This window comes from Lutra lutra, chromosome 7 (assembly GCF_902655055.1).
Source record: "Lutra lutra chromosome 7, mLutLut1.2, whole genome shotgun sequence".
Lineage (NCBI taxonomy): Eukaryota > Metazoa > Chordata > Mammalia > Carnivora > Mustelidae > Lutra > Lutra lutra.
The window spans coordinates 40,197,774-40,219,043 of NC_062284.1; the positions used below are offsets into that span (position 1 = coordinate 40,197,774).

At 37.1% G+C, this 21,270-nt stretch overlaps 1 protein-coding gene and 1 long non-coding RNA gene across 11 annotated transcripts in view; one reads left to right on the plus strand and one right to left on the minus strand.

Moving 5' to 3' along the window:
* RNF111 (ring finger protein 111) overlaps nt 1-11,836 on the plus strand; it is a 128,513-nt gene extending 116,677 nt beyond the window's left edge. For 4 of the 9 annotated variants that reach the window (XM_047736156.1, XM_047736155.1, XM_047736162.1 and 1 more), the window contains exons 9-14: nt 1,668-1,820; nt 3,034-3,160; nt 5,442-5,534; nt 6,321-6,416; nt 7,464-7,591; nt 10,188-11,836. In XM_047736156.1, the coding sequence (XP_047592112.1) occupies nt 1,668-1,820; nt 3,034-3,160; nt 5,442-5,534; nt 6,321-6,416; nt 7,464-7,591; nt 10,188-10,305 (715 nt within the window). In that variant the 3' untranslated portion in view covers nt 10,306-11,836. The remainder of the gene's footprint in view (nt 1-1,667; nt 1,821-3,033; nt 3,161-5,441; nt 5,535-6,320; nt 6,417-7,463; nt 7,592-10,187) is intronic. The other 5 variants (XM_047736159.1, XM_047736158.1, XM_047736161.1 and 2 more) reach the window with 3 other exon arrangements.
* Nucleotides 101-21,260, minus strand: LOC125104008 (uncharacterized). 2 transcript variants are annotated; one of them, XR_007128560.1, is made up of 5 exons: nt 20,944-21,260; nt 19,957-20,082; nt 14,053-14,142; nt 12,954-13,023; nt 101-162 (listed from the first exon to the last, which is right to left on the minus strand). It is a non-coding gene; the product is annotated as an uncharacterized LOC125104008 (long non-coding RNA). The 2 variants fall into 2 exon arrangements; XR_007128561.1 differs by lacking the exon at nt 19,957-20,082.
* Nucleotides 21,261-21,270: the final 10 nt, after the last annotated feature.

The window sequence follows — 21,270 nt, forward strand, 5'->3', positions numbered from 1 at the left end:
CTGAGTTGTAGGTGCTCACAAAACAAGTTGATACCAGGTTAGTTAAAGAAATCAAACCATTTTCAGGAAATGGCCCAGGGTCATTTATTTTTGTAAACCAGTCTCTCGTTCGTCAGTTTCTTCAGCATCCCATAGTAGAGACTGATGTTAAAATTGGTGACCCTGAGGAACAACATATAAAGTTGGCTAAGATTTAATACATGTTACCAGCCAGAGGAAAGAAGAGTACTGTAGAATTTTCAACAACAGACATTGAAAAAACTGTCTTCTTCACTTAGTTTATTTTATAAACTTAAATATTAAAATATTCTCCAAACCTTATGAAAAGACTGTAATTGAACTTTCTGAAAATTCAGGATATGATTTTCTAATTCATGGTAGCAAACTCTGTTCGTCTAATTCTGCTTGTGTATTTTTGTAAGTAGAGTTTTATAGGTAAACAGCTACACCTGTTCATTTATGTATTGTCTGTGTCCTCTTTCACACCACGAAGACTAAATTGAGTAGTTGTAGTAGAGACTGTACAGCCTAAAGAGCCAATAATATTTACCATTTAGCTCTTTCCAGAATGTATTTGCAAAACTCTCTAATTAATGATCTAGCACATGGGTAACTTCTTCATTTAGTTATGTAAGGTAATTTCCAGAATCTCTAGCTATTACTGGCATTCTGATATAGTAACTCCTTATATAGAAAGTTGGCAATTTAGGGGCCCCTGGGTGGCTCAGTAGTTAAGTGTCTGCCTTCGGCTCAGGTCTTGATCCTGGGGTCCTGGGATCGAGCCCCGTGCTCCTCAGAAAGCCTGCTTCTCCCTCTCCCACTCCCCCTGCTTGTATTCCCTCTCTCGCTGTGTCTCTCTCTGTCAAATAAATAAATGAAATCTTAAAAAAAAAAAAGAGAAAGTTGGCAATTTAAAATTCTTACCTGCCAGTGCCTAGAAAATCTTTAAATCGTTTAGCTTAAACATGCCAAATCTGTAAGTGGATTAGAAACGGATAGAAAATAAGAGATTAGATAGTAAAAATGAATCTCTGGAATGGTTTTGTTTTTTAAGTGCTATTTGTTTAGACCTTTATGACTATTTATATTTATAAATTTATAAATTTTTAGACTAAAAAGAGAAAATACAATAATCTGGGATGCAGAGTAAAGAGTGTGAATGGAACTTATATCAGTTTCCCAGATGTGTTGACATGTATTTGCATGCACAAGGTTCAAAGTTTTCTTTCTTAAAATAAGTTTTAGCCATTACAATGGATGAATGTCATTACAATGTAGAAGCAAAGCAAAATAAAATAGTTTCCATTTTCTTCCCTTATATGTTTATATAAGATAACGTCTATGTGCCTACAGCATTTGCTGGGGTGTTTTTAAAAATTTTTTTCCCATTGATTTTCCTTTATTCTGTTTAAAATACCTGCTGTAAAGAAGGTATACAAGATAATGTTAAAATTGCCTTTTTCCTTGGGTGATATTTGAATTGGAGGTATTGTAATAAGCACTGAGAATTGTAGTGTTACGGTGTCTTGATTTCTTTATTAATCATTATATAATTTTATATTCTTATAATTATAGAAGTAATTTTATTACTTATTTATATCTGTTTATAATAATACTAGATTATTTTTTCTACATTAAGAAATAACCAATTATTCAATTATTTCCAGTGGTCTTTTTGTGTTCTGTGTTTCCAGGCGGGCACATGAACGGCCCCCACCCCATCCACATAGGATGCACCCAAACTATGGTCATGGGCATCATATTCATGTGCCTCAGACTATGTCTTCCCATCCTCGACAGGCTCCAGAGAGATCTGCTTGGTCAGTATCTTGTTTATTTCAGAGTTCTGCTCAGCAGCCTGTGGTAGAAATGTCAGAACAGACGCTTTATAGTGGGATGCCATGCAGAAGGGTGATGTGGCAAAACTGAATTCCAGCTTATCTGTGAGGCACTGTCTCTGGACAAGTTTTAGAAACCTGTAGTGAAAAGAGGAACTTGAGTTCTGGGGCAGAGAGCTATGTCAAACAGGAGTAGAGCTTTTTTGTTGTTTTTTAGGGATATATGCCATCAGAGTTAACTCCCTAAACGGATCTTTCACAATTTCCTTATCCACTTCCCCACCTTTGTACTCAAATCTTCTTTACCACTCCTAACCCCTGTTTATTGACAAGGGAAATCAAACCTGCGTCCGAGGCATGTGGTCTTTTTTAGAGAAGTGGAGGCAGATTTATATTAATTTTTCTTTCTGAATCCATTGTCGATAGGCAGAGATGAGACCTTGATCCACAATGACACTTGAGGCAAAACAAAAATGAGAATAAGTATATGAAAATGTGGCATTTACCAATTTTACTCTTTCTAAAACTTTGTTTACCTTTACTTTATAAGGTATAGAAGTGTTTATTCTTCTAATTATCTTGATGCCAACAACTCACAGACAATATCCAACTGGAAGCATCTGTAACATTCATATAAACCAGAAAATGAAACTATTTTGTATGGTTCTCAAGTAGAATCAGACTTTTAGATTAGCAGGAACCTTAAGGGTCATTCATCATGTTTCCTTCCATTATAGAGTGTGAAACTAGAGTACAAATGCTTTGCTTCTCATGGTCACAGAATTGAGTTTTTGAGTTTTTGAATTGCTGAAATGAATTTGAAATTATTAATTAAATCTTTGGGGCTTAATTATCTTTTTCTTAACTGTGTCAATTAAGCAACTTTGTATTACTTTTAAAAATGTAAATATATTCCCCCATTTCTGTTGATAATAAGGACACTTTAAGGATGGCTAAAAGGGGGGTGCTTGGGTGACTCAGTGGGTAAAAGCCTCTGCCTTCAGCTTGGGTCATGATCCCAGAGTCCTGGGATCAAGCCCCGCATTGGGCTCTCTGCTCAGCAGGGAGCCTGTTTCCTCCTTTCTCTCTGCCTGCCTCTCCACCTACTTGTGATCTCTCTCTGTCAAATAAATAAATAAAATCTTAAAAAAAAAAAAAAGTATGGCTAAAAGGTAGTGTTCTCATCCTTTGTCAGGGAACTGGGAATTGAAGCTGGAGTGACTGCAGCTACTTATACGCCTGGAGCACTGCATCCTCACTTGGCCCATTACCATGCACCACCACGACTTCATCACTTACAATTGGGAGCTCTTCCTTTAATGGTAAAATAGAAAAATTTCAAAATTCTGACATAGTCTTCTTCTAAAAGTATTTTTCCTTTTCCAAATTAAATATTTGATTGGAAAATTTTTAAATATTATTTGTTGTTATGGGTGTTCTAATGGAATTTGAGAATTATTATTATTAGATTGAAATTATGCTATAAAAAGATACATTAAAGTCTGTATTTGTATTTGCATTGTGAAATGTATTCTTCTTAATAAAAAAATGATAGTTTTTTCTTTTGTACCAAGATGACAGTCCTGACCTATTGTCACTAGAACATATGCTTTATTTTGTCATACCTACTAATAGGTCTGTTCTGATGCATTCGTCCTTTATTTTTTGACCTGCAGGACTATACTGACTCTCTGATTTGAAGAGATTCAGATCTTGTTGATACCAATTTGAGTTCTAAAGAACAAGTTCAGCAAAAATATATGGAGTTTACTATTCATAATATTTTACTAGTTATAAAAGGTGGTACAGAGTAGGGAAGTTTTTTCATCCTGTGGGGGTAATGAGCTTATAGGAATGGTTTCCAAGATGCCTTATTATACCTGAGACTTAGGCTTTGGAATTGAGAATGGTATAACAGTGGTTATAGCATGTAAAGAGCTGTCAAACAGCAGAAGCACACGGAACTCCAATTAAGTTGACATTTGTAGGTCTTAGGGATGGGGGTTACTTAGCAATAAGAAGTACAGCTGCCCTCCCAAGAAACCGGGATTCAGGAACAAAGGAGACTTAGGAAGAGTTACAGGACAAGTGCACGTTTAAATAATTTGAGGGAGCAGGAGTTCCTTTCTTATTATTTTCCTTAGAGATGTGTAGGAGGTTAGGTTATCTGCTGAGAGCTTGGTAGTGTTAATTTTGATTGCAAGGAAAGTTGTCGATATTTGAAAAATAGGCTATTTGAAGGTTAAAAGTTACTGCTTATTTTAAATTCTTTTCTACGTACAAATTGTCTTTTAAAGCTATAAACTTGTTAGAAGTATGTTGCGATTCAGTGGACGCTGACTAATAAATAATGTTGGAGATTTATTTATAATGATGGAAAAATGGTGCTCTATCCCAGAATCTCCCTTTCCTAATACAGTCTACTGTTGTTGTGTATAGTAGTTACATTTTATAATGTTGGGCAAACACTAAGTAAATATAGAGCTATTATTCTTGTGGTAAATACAGAGTTGGGTTACTGCATGCCTCTGGTCACTATGTTGATCTGGTCACAATAGCCAGTCAGTACATAACCTTGTTTTGATGTCTGTTTCACTTTAAAGACACCTTATTTGATATGTGTTATTGAGTCATTAATGTTGAACTCATGGCCAACGAAACTCATGCCTGAATGAAGCTTATTTACACACATTTTATCCACAAGGCATATCACAGCCTTCTTGTACTTAGGAACACTAGCCCCCAGCGCTTACGTTTGGTGGCCATTTTAAAAACAGTCACCAGTAAAGTGCACAAAAATGGAAACTTAAATAGATGGCACTTAAATAGATCACAAAAAAGAATAAAAGACCCCTGTTTATAATATAAGAGCTGAAGTAGGAAGGCAGAGCCTTGTTCTGCATGTCAAGCAGCTCAAGATATTTTTGCTGCTGTGATTCAGAGCACAGGTGTTGATTTTGGAATTACAAATAATTTTTGTCAAGCAGGTAAATTCATGAATAATGAAGATTGAGTATGTCTAACAAAAAATTAGAAAACACTGAAAACTTTCACCAACAGAACGAAACAAAAGTATGTCTAACAAAAAATTAGAAAACGCTATTAAAACTGTCACCAGCAGAAGGAAACAAAAAAAAGAGCCAGAGTACCTTCGGCTATTAGGAAGTTAGAGAAAGGGAAATAAGTTTGTTGGAAAATTTTGTGCATTTTTATTTTGTAATATTTAATACATTTCTCTGAAAGTGACAAAATCTTATGAAAATTCTGCTGTTCATATGTTTAGACTGCCAAGAGCATCAGTATTAACTTTGGGTATTTTCTATTTAGGATTCTTTGTGCAAAATAAATCAAGTAGAATAAAACTATTATCTCATGGAACAGCTATTTTTTTTTTTCTGCTTGTATTTTAATAGTTATTCTATGAGATTACATTTGAAGAGGAACCTAACCCTTTTATAGAGTGCTTACTTGGAGTTACGTATACTTACTGAAGTTGAATTTTGTGAGTAGCTGAATGGAGAGAATTGAGTGTCTCAATTATTTAGGGTGTTAAAACTGAAGCCTACTCTTACTTGATTCAGCCTATGTCTTCTATTAAAATAGGTTCCTGACATGGCAGGCTATCCTCATATTCGTTACATTTCATCAGGACTGGATGGAACATCATTCAGAGGTCCTTTCAGGGGCAATTTCGAGGTGTGTAATACAATTAATGAAGATATTTGCCACAGTATCTTTAATATAGAGAGAGAGTATATGTATTATGGGTATCCACAGTTGAGTAGGATTGCTGCACTGGCTGGGGATCAGAAGGCAGCACAATATCTGAATTTTTGATACTGCTTCTGGGGGTTATCACAGAATAGTTTATAAGCAGTATTAATCTTAGTATCAAAGTTTTCCAAATATTTAAAAATGAGTACATGAAAACATCTAATACATAAGAATATAGAAATTTATTAGATCGATACAAATATCAGATGAAGAACTATACCATTAAATGTGGGGGGAAAATCTCAACTGCTTTTGACTAAGCTTATTTTTAAAGAAACATTACTGGACAGAAGAAACCTAAAGTTTGTAGCTAACTATCTTTTTTGAATTTTCAGGAAGAACAAATCATTTGAATATGATTTGAAGTTTTGATTTGTTTCTTCATGTCATTTTGGAAGTTGAAGTCAGAGGGACTTTCAGCTATCCTTTGATTTGTTTCCCTGATTTACTCATTGATTTCATCTTCTCCATGCATATGTACTAACTGACTTTTATAGTACCATGTAGTATATGGTGTCCTAATCTGTAAGGATAACTTTGCCATACTACTACATTGGCTGAGAAAAGAACAAACATTTGCCTTACCATATATGGCTTTTGTATTTACATTGCAGGTTTATAAATATGGAACTTTATTGCTTTTACAGTATTAATGTGCTATTCAAGAAATAATCATCCTGGCTTTTGACACTAATTCTTTACCTTCAGGAACTGATTCATTTGGAAGAAAGATTAGGAAATGTGAATCGTGGTGCATCCCAGGGGACAATTGAAAGATGTACATATCCACATAAATATAAAAAGGTAAGAATTTATCCTATGAAATGTCTATATTATTGCTTAACTGAATAAAATTTACTATTACAGAGCTTTGTTGAGATTGTGGAGTCTGCCACCTACATTATTTATTATTAAAACCACACATACATAGTTTTCTTTGTTTGTTTGTTTTGTTTTTTAAATAATTAAAGGTCCAAAAAATACTTAAAGCTTCTTACCCTGCCGACCCCCGTCTTCCTTCTCAGCAGAAAAATCATAGGGCATTCTTGGGTAATCTTTCAGATATTTTTATGCATTTACAATAACATGCATATGTATGGATTTTCTCTTTTCCTTTCAAAAGAAACACAAAAGGGATGATATGCACACAGTTTTGCACATTTTCTTTTCCTCCTCTTTCCGCACTCACAGGTCGCCCGTATTCTTTTTAATAGCATATACAAAATTTTATCGTATAGCAGTACCGTAAATTAACTAGCCATTTATTTGGACATTTAATTTATCTACATTTCTTACATTCTACCTTCAATTCCTTATGTAGTAGTATATCTAGAAGTTAAGGAGCAGACATGTTAAATAAGTTTCTTTCAGCAAGCAACAATGGCCTCTGTTACACAGAGAATATTAAAGTATGAAAATGACTGTTCTTTGTATTAATGAGGTGTTACCACTAAATTTAAGTCCTTTCAACTATCTAAGGTAAAGACTATAATTAGCATTAATTTATTTGGGATTATTTGAAATACTCATTAGTAGAATAAAGTTCATGTAGCTGTATTCATGATGGGACAAAATAGAATTTATATTGTATATCATAATTGTGGACTAAAGATAATAGAAACTAATGAATTAAAACTAATGAATTTCTTTTACATTTGATTTTGCTTTTGATGTTATTTAAGGGTCTTAAAAGAAAACAGTTGGTGATAGTCACTTAATTCATCTGTGAATTCATGAGAGCTACGTGGGAAATAAGTTGTGGGTGTGAATGTGTGGTTTTGTTTTGTTTTTGTTTTTTAAATAAACACAGACTTTACTCAGTTGTTCAATAATGTCATCTCTACTAATAAGGTAACAACTGATTGGTTCTCACAGAGGAAACTGCACTGCAAACAAGATGGGGAAGAAGGGACTGAGGAAGACACAGAGGAAAAATGTACTATCTGTTTGTCTATTTTAGAGGAAGGTGAAGATGTGAGGTAACTAGACATTAATTATCTAAAATCTGTTGTCAAAACTGTACAAGAGATTTTTTTTTTTTTGAAAGTAGACTAGAAACCAAATTCCTGGCATACCCTGTTACCAATATTTGACATGTAGAATTGCCTTTTTACAGGGAGTAGAAGAATAGAAAGATGAATCTTTGTCTTACCAACAGAGGGGTTGGTAATGGGAAATATACTGCCCATTTTAGGGGCACACCAAGATTTGGCCAGGGAAATTTTGTGATCAAATTGTCTTCTATAAATCTTTCAGACAGGAGAATGTGGAGGCCTCTTTAGAGCCTAAGATGGTTATATTAATGTGTTCTTCAAAGGTTAAAGAGGGCAATCCTCATTAGCTCCATGCAGTTTGTCTTACAGCATCTTTGAGAAATTAGTTTTGTCCTAAAATTTCCTCTCAGCTGATAGGACTCTTCTCTTCTTGCAACTTTGTGATTTAGAAATGTTACTATGCTAACCTACTATTAATTTTAGGCATTTTCTTTTTTCTTTTTTTTCTTTTTGAAAGAGAGTGAGTGAGTGAGGGGAGGGGGCACAGGGAGAGGGAGAGAGAGACTATTAAGCAGGCTCCACGCCCAGTGGGGAGCCCAACATAGGACTCATTCCTACCAAACCTGAGATCATGACCTGAGCCGAAATCAAGAGTCAGATGCTCAACCTACTGAGCCACCCAGGTGCCCCAGGCATTTTCCTTTTATAACTCTTAAGAAATTGTTTTATTTTTATTCTATTTTTTTCTAATGTAACATAATCTCACATGGAACAAGTTCTCTAACATATATAACAGACCTCATGATGATTTTGTTGCCCTAGTATGTAAGGATAACTTTTTCATATTTCTTGAGTTGGCTGAGAGACAAAAAAATTTATGCACAGTTGGCTACCACACCACATATAAGGCTATTTCAAACACATTTTAGGATTTTATTTATTTTAGAGCAAGAGCATGAGCACACAAATGAGGGAGAGAAGGAGACGGAGAAGTAGATTCCCCACTGAGCAGGGAGCCCAGCACAGACTGATTGATCCCAGTACCCTGGGATGATCGGAGCTGAAGGCAGACGCTTAACCAGCTGAGCCACCCAGGAGCCCCTAAGGCTATTTTAGAACACTATATTTCCAAAGAAGTTTTATAAATATGGAAGGTAATTGTTTTTACAGCATTGACAATCCTGCTCACACCGTAATTAGAACACCTCTTTTTAGCTACTAATTTTACAAAATAGTAGTCTGAAAATGTATGACAATTCTTTAACTGGATGAAAGTGGAAATTTAAGTGGACACTTAAATTGGTAACTTTTATCTCACTGTTCATTTAGATTTAATATTATCCTGTATTTCCTGGAAGCATTATTTCTCAATTTCTAATTGATAGCCTAGGGTAACATAGTGAAGTAATCATCTTTTAACCTACTTTTATTTTCTCCATTAATTTTTTATTGAGATATAACTGACCTATAACATTGTATTTATTTGACTGTATAACAACATAGTTTGATAATACAAATATATTCCAAAACAGATTAACCTTCCTTTAGATGGGTATAACAATATTATTGAAAACAATATTGTTAACTTTTTTTTTTTTTTAAAGATTTATTTCATAGAGAGAGACACAGCGACAGAGGGAACACAAGCAGGGGGAGTGGGAGAGGGAGAAGCAGGCTCCCTGCTGATCAGGGAGACTGATGTGGGGCTCCATCCAGGACCCCAGGATCATGATCCGAGCCAAAGGCAGACGCTTAACGACTGAGCCATGCAGGCGCCCCTGTTAACCTTTAATCAATCATGTACTCAAGTTTAATGTATAAAGATCCTCTAGATAAAAAATAATATTGTCTATTAAGACATTCCTTAGGGCGCCTGGGTGGCTCACTGGGTGGAGCCGCTGCCTTTGGCTCAGGTCATGATCTCGGGATCCTGGGATTGAGTCCCGCATCGGGCTCTCTGCTCAGCGGGGAGCCTGCTTCCCTCTCTCTCTCTGCCTGCCTCTCCGTCTACTTGTGATCTCTCTCTGTCAAATAAATAAATAAAATCTTTGGAAAAAAAAACATTCCTTAATTAATACGATACTTACTGTAACATCGTGCTAATGTTTTTGAGAGAGAATTAAATGAAATATATTTTTTAAAATGCTGAATAAATGCAGTGATTTAGTATTAAAAATATATTTGCAGTATTATGTAAAAGGGAACATATTGCCAGCCTCATTGCATTGGCAGCTCAGGTCTAGAAGCCAAACTGGAATAATTGCCAGCATAATTGTCATTCTTAAAATTCCCAAGATTTTATGTAATTTGGTTCCATAGCTTTGACAGTTAATTATTGTGGTCATTTATACATTATATTGCCCAAAGTAGTAATGTAATATAGGTGTAACTCGTTAGAGAGATTGGGTATGTGGGTTTTTTGGTCATTTTATTGTTTACAGAAGGGAAAGATGCCTGGTAACTTCAAAACACTGCTGTGAATTATTACATGTTATCATTCATTTAAAAGTAAATGCCACATGCAGTTGTCATGAAATTCACTTTTGCAATTTTTGCTTTTTGTTTTGTTTGCCTATAATAGACGCCTTCCTTGTATGCACCTTTTCCACCAAGTATGTGTCGACCAGTGGTTGATTACCAATAAGAAGTGCCCCATATGCAGAGTGGACATTGAGGCCCAGCTGCCAAGTGAAAGTTGACACCATGTTTCAGAACTCTTGCCCTCCCTCTCATTCCCATCCTCCTGGTACTGCAGTCAACCAAAGATGGCGTGACTTACCCGCGCAGATTTGGAAGCCTTGAACTTAGAGTGCGGCTCTGCTATATGGTACAACTAATGCTAGACCTACAGTTTATGTATACAGTTGAGTTTGATGTATTTATAAAAGCTTTTTTTTTCTAGATTTGACATTTTTCCTGTATCATTTTACTGTATTTTTGCATGGTTCCTTGTATTGCATTTCTTTGCACATATTACGGGCTTGTGACCCTAAACTTGCAGGCAAGATTAGCTGCTTTAGTAAGTAGAATTTTGTGGTCTTTTTGTTTTTTACATAGTACCAGGTCTTGAGAATTATGAATTTTTTTATCCATTACTAACCTTTAATTTAATCAATCATGTACTTTAGTTTAATGTATAAAGATCCTCTAGAAAATGATAATATTGTGTATTAAGACATTCCTTAATTAGGACAAAATGGCTGCTGTATATTTACAAATGGAGTTCTGAGTTAAATACCATCCTTAATACTGGGAACAGAATACAAACCATATTCAGTCAGATGCAGGTGGTATTCACATCACCAGAGTGATCAATAGACATTTTCTTGGCGTATCCTTTTCCTTTCAGCACAATACAGATAGAGTTGAATATCGATATCCTACATTTAGACTGCTGTTCTGATTGTATTTCTCTTTTCCTACATCGTTTAGAACTTTATTTCCCTGAGTCAGTTTTTGCTGCTGTGAAACAGCTCTGATGAACACTAAATATTCATTCAATTAGCTGGATTGTACATACTTGCAGATTTCACAAAATTCTAGGGAAATTGAAGAAGACATGTAGAATTTTGTTCCGTCTTCTGCTAGGCACGTATAGTAAGGATATCTGCTTAACACTGATTTTGTAATAAACACATTCAGTCAGGATTTAGAATTGCAGTCATTCGCAGGTATCTCTACATTCATAGAACTTCTCAAGGTCCCAGGATCACTTTTAAGGGATTTTATTAGTTTAAAGATAAATAAAGTCAGCTGAATCTACATGTCTCTTGTTTTATTTCTCTTTAAACTTGAAAACAGTAAATCTGCAGATACTGTGAGGCACAAATTATACTGTCAACCTACTGTTGCTCTGGTTTTAGACTCCCACTTCATACATTACCAAGAGTCGATCACTGATTTAAAATTTTTAATTTCTATAGTTAAGATTTACTGCATAATATAGAATATAAAGTTAAGTTAACGTACTAACATTTCTCCTTTGGAGAAAGTTTTAATCCACTTCAGGATGCATATTATCAAGATACTTTCATATACAGGATAGCCTAACTTTATTTGTCTAAATATGCTTAATATGCCCCAGATTGCAAATGCATCAGTCAGTAACGTCACTGTCTGTATGTGGAAGACATGTTCCCATGGATCATATGTGAAGATGTCAATAAGCTTGCATTAAGCCACCTGCTTTGTAAGTGGATTGATTAATAAATAACTTATATTTCTATTGTCTTTGTGTTTCATAATTAGTTTTATAAAACAGTTTCTGTTAGACATCTTGGAATTCAAAACTAGTGATCTCACTCAAGTTGACATTTGCAGAATTTTCATATTCATTCAGTTATGGCTACTTGCTTTCTTTTTCTTTGTATTAGTAAATGTAACACTGTAGTAATTGTCAGTATCAACATGCTTCAACATAGTCATGTCTAGAGATGGAGGATGGACTGTGGTTAAGAAATGTGGATGTAAAATAACATTTTTTAAAAAGAATACTTGATGATTAGGCTACAGTTGTAGAAGGGCAGAGGGGGGAGACAGAAAGAGTGACGGTGGCCCATGCCTACCATCTTACTGTGGGGAAAGGAGCAAGTAGCCTGTCTTAAAGTAGCCTGTGATGGATGTAGGACTTTGCACTGGAAAAGCCAGGGTCCCTGTCAAGGGTGGACGAAGTATATATGGGGAGAATTCTGTACAATGGAGTCCTCTTGATGTTACCCCAAACACAAGAAGAACAGATAGATTTCTCTATTTTTTAAAATTACATCGGATTTAGATGCACGACTACCTGTTGACCTATTTCATAATGGCTACTGATTTTTTTTTATGTAGATAAAGCCTTATTTCTTTAAAACTTATTTAATACAAATATTTGTGGCAAAAACCTGGATTGTTAATGCAGGAGCTTAGTAAGTGACTACAATTAGTTAGAGAAAATGTGATTAGTAATGAACCAAGTACAGAAGATAATAATTTTTAATATTTTAACTTTTGTACTTTTTTTGGTGTCTTCCATATCCTGCTGCATCTTATGTCAAAATGAAAATTTCAGTGATAGCTGTCCAAATACTTTAGAACTAAAATTCTTTTGTCAGAAAATCCTTATTTTTATTGTTGTTAATATGCAAGTGATAAACGGATATTTGAAACATTTTTCTTACTCTGGTGACTTTATTTTAGCTGCTAACATGCTTTATCATTTGAATTGTAACAATTTGACATGCAGAAAACTAACTCTTTTAAAAATGGTATTTGGAACACTAAACAGACTCTGGACATTTCACTCTTAGTTTTTCATAAACAGAAATAATTTAATTCTGTAGAAAATGCACCCTGATTTCAAACTTACCTTCCAACTCCTCTGGAAGCACAGTGAGTTTTCTTACTTCTTCAAGACCTCATGGGGTGCCTGGCTGGCCCTGTTGTTAAAAGCAAGTGACTTTTCATCTTGGGGTTGTAAGTCTGCACCCTACCTTGGGTACAGATTCAGTCATCGTCTTGAATTAAGAATTACAGTTGACTCTTGAACCTCTTGAACAACATGGGTTTGAACTGCACAGGTCCGCTTATACATGGACTTTATTCAATAAGTACAGTATAGTAAATATATTTTCCTCATATTCTTTTTTTAAACATTTTTTTTATTGTCCTTATGATATCCTTAGGATTTTCTTTTCTCTAGCTTACTCTATTGTAATACAGAATATCATACATATGATGTACAGAATATGTTATGACTATGTAATCAATAAGGCTTCTGGTCCACAGTAGGTTATTAGTAGTTAAGTTTGGGGGGAGTGAAATGTTACATATGGATTTTTGGCTGCATGGTTAGTGGCCCTAACTCCCCCATATTGTTCAAAGGTCAACTATATGTCCAAAACAACTCTTCCTTCCTTCCTTCCTTCCTTCCTTCCTTCCTTCCTTCCTTCCTTTTCTTTCTTTCTTTCTTTCTTTCTTTCTTTCTTTCTTTCTTTCTTTCTTTCTTTCTTTTTCTTTCTTTCCTTCCTTCCTTCCTTCTTTCTTTCTTTCCTTCTTTCCTTCTTTCCTCCTTCCTTCCTTCCTTCCTTCCTTCTTTCTGTCTTTCTTTCTGTCTTTCCTTTCTTCCTTCCTGTAGGCTCCATGCAGGCTTGAACTCATGACCCTAGATCAAGACCTGAGCTGAGGGACGCCTGGGTGGCTCAGTTGGTTGAGCAGCTGCCTTCGGCTCAGGTCATGATCCCAGCATCCTGGGATCGAGTCCCACATTGGGCTCCTTGCTTGGCAGGGAGCCTGCTTCTCCCTCTGCCTCTGCCTGCCATTCTGTCTGCCTGTGCTCTCTCTCTGATAAATAAATCTTAAAAAAAAAAAAAAAAAAAGACCTGAGCTGAGACTGAGAGCCAGATGCTTACCGACTAAACCACCCAAGCACCCCAAAACTATTTCTTACTAAGCAAAATAAGTGTTACCTATTTTGTGGTTGGACCTACTGGGCGCCATCTCCTCTCTGTCCTGTGTATTCTGTACAAATTCACAGGCCACACAAATGATTTCTGTAGCTGTGGAAAGAATAAAGGTTTTGGTATCAGACAGACAAGGGCTTTGAATTGTGCAGCTTTGAACAACTTAAGCTTTCTGAGTTTCATAGGTCTCATTTATAAAACAGAATAGGTTATTAGAATTAAATGAGGTAACAAGTGCAAAGAGCTTTGCATGTAGTACATACTTAAGATAGAAGTTCAGTCATACTTTTAAATATTAAACACTAAAACTTTGGCAGTTCCTGCATAAAAAGGAAGAAAAAATATATAAGTTCTCTTAGTGCTCACTGCATTCCATCCCACCACCCAAAACAACTTCCCTTGCTTGCCCTTGATAACAAATGGTAGCATTGCATGGTGCTGATCAGTGTTTGTCACTCATCTTTTTCTTCTAGAGTCTAAGAAGATAATTACTAGGTAAGAAAGAACACTCCTCCTCAGCCCTTCTTTGATGGGTTGGAATTTTTCTTCTACTAGAGGGATGAAGGATTCCCAGCACATTTGTCTTCCTTTGCCTTGCAGTCACAGCAGGGGCATAATGAGTTGCCCACCAACACCATCCAATGCTGTATTTTGGGCAGCCATTGTCAGTGGATCAGAATTGGCAAAGGATATGAAACCATTTGTCCTCTCTGATCTAAAGGAGAATATTATACAGAAATTAACTAGAACTTCTCATTTGCCCCTAATTTTTTCCTCACCAAATTGTGCTATACAGGGACTTGGTGGCCCTTTTAGAGGTTAATAAAGCACATACCATTGAGATGCCTATATTGTTAGTTTCTTCTAGGCTTATTTTTAGGCTAACCGCTATCACTGAGAGAGCATGTGGAAGGTATGGGTTTCTAGGAGATGCTTTTGATTAGCCCAGACAAATTGCATGTCTCTCTTAATTCTTTATCATCACCACAGAGAATGGATGGGATTCTCTAAATACTAATTTTCATTATGGGCTCTGCTGAATTTTGAGTACAAACTTCTAAATCATTTTTGCTTTAGGTGGTAATATTCAATATATATGTGGGGAAAAGCTTTGGAAAGTGTAGAACTCTGCAGAATGTCATTGATACACTGTGCTCTATAAAGGTAGAATTTTGACCTTTTTCCCTGTGCAGCTGGTAGCACAACTCAAGACACTCAGGTGTTCCAATCTGGCCTGCCCTTCCCCCACTTACATATGTGGAAATTCTTCCATAATATGGGATGCTCCAAGCTTGCTATCCCAGGGGTTTTGTCCTTTAGATTTTCAAGAGCTTTTAAAAGAGGAGTGTTGGACAAGGGATTTGGAAGAGATGTGGTGAGTCTCCCATCCACTGCATCCTGACCTGCCTTTAAAAAGGAATGAATGTCTTTCATTGAACTGCTATCTAGATTACCATGCTATTAGTATTTGCTCAGAGAATAAGTTGTTATGGTGTACCTGATTTTTTAGAACGTCACTATTAGCCACACACTCCCCAGAGTTTTGTATTATCTTTTTTTTTTTTTTTTAAAGATTTTATTTATTTATTTGTCATAGAGAGAGAAGCGAGAGTGAGCACAGGCAGACAGAGTGGCAGGCAGAGGCAGAGGGAGAAGCAGGCTCCCTGATGAGCAAGGAGCCCGATGTGGGACTCGATCCCAGGACGCTGGGATCGTGACCTGAGCCGAAGGCAGCTGCTTAACCAACTGAGCCACCCAGGCGTCCCAGAGTTTTGTATTATCTATTGCTGTGAAATATTTATTGATTTGTAACTCTAGGACTTAGTGGCTTAAACAACAAACATCTTAGTTTCTGTGGGTCCAGAATTTGGAAGCAGCATAGCTTGGTGCTTCTGGTTCAGGGTCTCTCATGAGGTTGCTTAACAGTCAAGATGATAGCTGGGGCCCTCAGTCATCTGAAGCTTTCACTTAGTCTGGATGATGGGCTTCTAAGCACTCACATGGGTGTTGGTAGGTGGCTTTGGTTTCCTATTGGCCATTGGCCAAGAGACCTCTCCTCCCCCTATCAACAGCCATGTGAGTGAGCCATCTTGAAGCTAGTCCAGATTGAGGGGGAGGGAGATAGTTACCCCTGTTAAAAGAAGTGACAGCAAAAAAAAAAAAAAAAAAATTATGACTATCTTTAACCTACCACAGTTAGGTAAAACAAACCCTCGTGCTTTGTTTGAATTACTACTGTGTACTTCCTAAGCTCATTTAGTTTTTTCCCTCCTAAAGTAAAGTTTAGCGTATGGGAAAGCTGTGTGTGCAAAATGATGTTATATTCTCAAGCATTTATAATTGGGAATTGGTAGTGGAAGAATTTTAACTTCTCTCTGCTGATATTTGGGTAAAAGAAATCTATGGGGGGATGCCTGGGTGGCTCAGTCAGTTAAGCATCTGCCTTTGACTCAGGTCATGATCCCAGGGTCCTGGGATCAAGCCCTGCATCGTACTTCTTCTCCCTCTGCCTGCTGCCCTCCTTTGCTTGTGCTCTTTTGTTATTTTCTCTCTCTTTCTGTGTCAAATAAAATCTTAAAAACAACAATAACAACTCACCATTCATGCCTCCCCCAGTACCTCACGAATAGGGGAGAATTCCTCTTGCCTGACTCATTTTTCTCTTGGCTTTAGGGTTGCCTGGGTGGCTCAGTGGATTAAAGCCTCTGCCTTCTGTTCAGATCATGATCCTAGGCTCCTGGGATCTAGCCCCGCATTGGGCTCTCTACTCAGTGGGGAGCCTGCTTACCCCCTCTGTCTCTGCCTACCTCTCTGCCTACTTGTGATCTCTGTCAAGTAAATAAATAAAATTTAAAAATAAATAAAAAATAAAAATAAATGGTGTGCCTGGTTGACTCAGTCAGTTGGGCAATTGGTTTCAGCTCAGGCCATGATCTCAGGGTCCTGAGATCAAGCCCTTCCCCGCTGGCCTCGCATTGCTCAGGCTTTGTGCTCAGTGGGGAGTCTGCTTCAGATTCTTCCTCTCCCTCTGGTCCTCCCCCATTCATGTGCACTTTCTCTCTCAAATAAGTATAATACTAATATTAGTTATATATAGTTATATATATTATTAGTTATATAATAATAATAATAATATTATTATTCACAGGCTTGAGGTCCAGATTTTACAGAATCATTTTAAGTGGAGGCCCATGGAGGCACTAGAAAGGTGTTTGTTTCTACCTCTCTGGGTCATCTTGGTGTTTGTTTCTACCTCTCTGGGTCATCTTGCTTCTGAGCAAGTTTTCAGGCCCTAGACTGGGACATACCCATGCACCTTGTTCAGCCAGTAATAGGTTACCTGGTTACCTACATGGGACAGATAATGTTGACCTGTTGGTTAAGGTGAAAGATGTCAAGATGGATGCAAACAAGGCTTGCATCCAAGGAGGAAAAGGCTTTCTTTTTGTAAGAAAATTAACTCACCTACCCTTCCCCCTCCCAAGGAAATTAGCAATGAAGTTACTATTTTTATTTATAACTTGGGTTTGAGTAACTTGAGAGAATTTTTAATGTAACCGCTCAAAACACTTCACATTTGTTACTTTACAATTATTTTTGTCACCCACGTTCAGTTATTTGTGAGGGTTCTGTCATTCCTCCAAAATTGCCTGCCATACCTGTTTTCATTTTTCACATTCATCCAAGTAAAATTTTTGTTACATCTCACCTGGGAAACCTTTAGCTTTCCAATCCACTATAATCCATTCTTCATGTTGCCCAGTGGGTCAGCTTTCTGAAACAAAGCTTGACCAAGTCATTATCCAGAGAGTGAGAGTGCACAAGCAGGTAGAGCAACAGAAGGAAAGGGAGAAGCAGAGGATAAAAGAAGCAGAGGAAAAAAGAGAAGCAAGCTTCCATCTGAGCAGGAGCCTGATGCAGGGCTTGATCCCAGAACCCTGGGACCATGACCCAAGCCAAAGGCAGATGCTTAATGACTGAGCCACCCAGGCGCCCCATTTGCTCATTCTTTTATAGGTTCTGCCTATTAGTATAATTTTGTTCCTATATGTCTCCCCCTCATTGTTTTGAACTTGAGGGCATGGTTCATACTTTATTCTTCTCTGTTACCTGCAGTGCCTTGCACAAACTGACATTTTAATGTTAACATAGCAAATATATTTTGGCTTCTAGCTAGTTGAGAGAAAAGAATCGGAAAGAGGTAAGTAGAAATGGATGGAGCTGGTAAGAGAAATGGGATAAAGGCAACTGAGAGAACATGGTAGTATAGTAGGAAGATTGTTGAGTTCTGAGAAAAATCTGCTGGTGAGGGCGCCTAGGTGACTCCGTTGTTGAGCATCTGCCTTCAACTCAGGACATAGGCCCAGGGTCTTGGGGTCAAGCCCTGCATCCAGCTCCCTGCCCAGTGGGAAGCCTGCTTCTCCCTCTCCCACTCCCCCTCTCTCTCTGTCTCTCTCTCCTTGTCAAATAAATAAAATCTCTAAAACAAAACAAAATAACCTGGTGAAAATGGTAATTTGTTGATTATATCATTCACAGATGATATATAAATTATATTATATATATTATGATGACATATAAATTAAACTGAGCCCTTCATGCCCTATGGTCTGGAATAATGGCAACTGAAATTCACCAAGGATGTAGAAATCACAACCATGAGCTGAGCTTTTGGATTTGTCTTCTATGATACACTAGTTGGTAATGCAAATGAGTCCTGATAAAAATTCAACAGTAAATAACCACCTTATTTATTCTAGGCACTAGAGATAGAATTGTGCACAAAACCAATACCCCCGCCCTCATGGAGCTTACATTCTAGTGCATTTGTTCAAATTAAGTAGCCCATAGGTTAAGCTTCAGATGGTGCTTGTGGCCTGCCTTTGGGACTTCTAGAAGAGCTGTTAGGTTTCCAGCCCTGAACTGACCTAGGGCAATTTTTGATAACCTGACGTTCTTGAGTTCTGCAACAGTGGCTATCTGTAAATTATCCCCAATGGGGGAAGGTCCTGGAAAAAGTATCCCAAGACAGGAGAAAAGGTGAGTATGTACCTGAATAAGAAATTGGAAGTGAGGGGGGTCTGACAAACCGCAAGCAAATCTTGGACCATTCAGAACAGTCCTGATGCCAAGACTGCAAGTCCATCCCTCTCTGTCTCCGACTCCCTTTCATGGTGGTGGAAGACACCAGGCAACACCTACTTGAAACCCAATACCTCCTGTCAACTAAGCCATTCACCTGTCTCCAGTCATGCCAATTCTGTACTGGTGCTTTTGCTTGGGGTGCTCCCTATGTTGACAAACATCTCCCTTCACCCTATATCCACTGGAGTTCACATGTACAACTTTTCAAGCAGTAATTGACCAAGAAATTAAAATCAATTGATTATGTGGAATTTTACCATACTGTAAAGGGCCATTGGCCTGTAAGAAATTTATTTTTGGTTAATTTAATATTTGATTTCCTTCAACGACTTTCAGAGTTTTTCCACTCTTTCTGCAAAATGTAGATAGAGTAACAATGGTAAATATAGTGGAAAGAGCACAGGCTTTGGAATCAGACTAGAGTACAAATCCTAGCTTGGAAACTGAGAAGCACTATGATTGCAGCCAAGACATTTAACTCTTCTGAGCCCTAGTTTCTTCATCTGTCAAGTTGGGATAATACATGATGAATGTTAACTAGATTTATTGTGATCATTTTGCAATATATACAAATATCTAATCACGTTGTATACTGAAACTAATGCTATATGTCAATTATACCCCAATAAAATTATACCCCAATTATACCCCAATAAAAACAAAACACTTGGGATAATACTACCTACTTTGTAATGATTGTTATGAGGATTCAACAAGAAAGTTTATGTAAATTAGTATGTAGGAAGTGTGATCAATAAATGTTACCTGAGACAGGAGAGAACAGGAAATATAGATAGGAGTAGTAGAGGGCTTAGCTGGCTCGGTCAGTAGAGCTTGTGACTCTTGATCTCCAGGTCCTGAGTTCAAGCCTCACACTGAGTGTAGAGATTGCTTAAAAAGAAAAGAAAAGAAAAATATATACAGACTACAATGCATTAAAGAAAATGTTGAATCAAAAAGTGTATTTGTAAAGTTCCAGGTTAGTTGCAGTGAAGGATACAAAAGAAATATTTCCATTTTTAATGAAAATACAATGTGTAATGTGGATTAAATTATTCAATGTTGAAAATGTCAAGTCAGTTAATAAAAGCACTTTGCCATTCACAACACTCCTGTTTACAAAGCCCTGTGAGTGGGTGAGGATTATTGCTTTCATAGTTCTGACTTTCAATATCACAGTATTATAACAAGTACAAATATAATTTTACTCACAACTTAAGTGCACTAAGCATCTATTTCTCCTTCCTAAGACTTTTTCGCTGGATACCTAATTTTCAGTAATCCGTCAATGGATGCACTAACATCTTCCCATGCCACATAGTAGCTGCAATTATTCGGGTTTTACAGAAGAGAAAAAAGCTTTAGAAACGTCAGATGCAAGGGCAAGGGCAGAATTTAATCCAGATTACTTCATTCAAGCCTCCTTAGTACCCCTTAAAAAGTGGTAGAACAGAAAGCTTGCTCAAATTCTTGGACGGAGGCTGCTATCAGTTGTCATTCTACTACCTCTACTGTGGGCGTTGGACCTTTCCTCTCCCCTTCTTCCTTTCCTTTTTCCGGTCTCCCAACCATCTGGCCAAGGCTGGCTCACACACTCTTTCTCATTTTAAAATCTTCTACACGTCATAGGGTCATTTTATTCGACGAATATTTATTGAATATCCAACCATAGTACATACCGGAAAACGCGCTAAGTGCCGGCAATTCAATGGAGAGCTTACATGAATCACGAACCACACAAATCACGTTTACCTTTTTATTTTCCTCTCCCTGGGAGTCTTAGCTTTTGCGTAAATGCCACAATTCCCACTTCTTTAGCACACGTTTGAGTCTCAACCACCTAACAGTGCTGACCCTGAATCTCCCAGAGGCGTCTACTCCTCCCCTCAGGCCAACCCAACCTTGATTCCCAACTCGAAATTTCCGGAAGAGGAATAAAGGTCAGAAATGGCATTTCGAAGGTGTTTCCTAGAACCAACTTCCGCCCGATTAGTACAAACGTAGACATTCTTAGGTGAGACCTACTCAAAATTCAGAGGAGTCCTCAGTGAGGTATTTCATTTTTGTTGATTTTAGAGG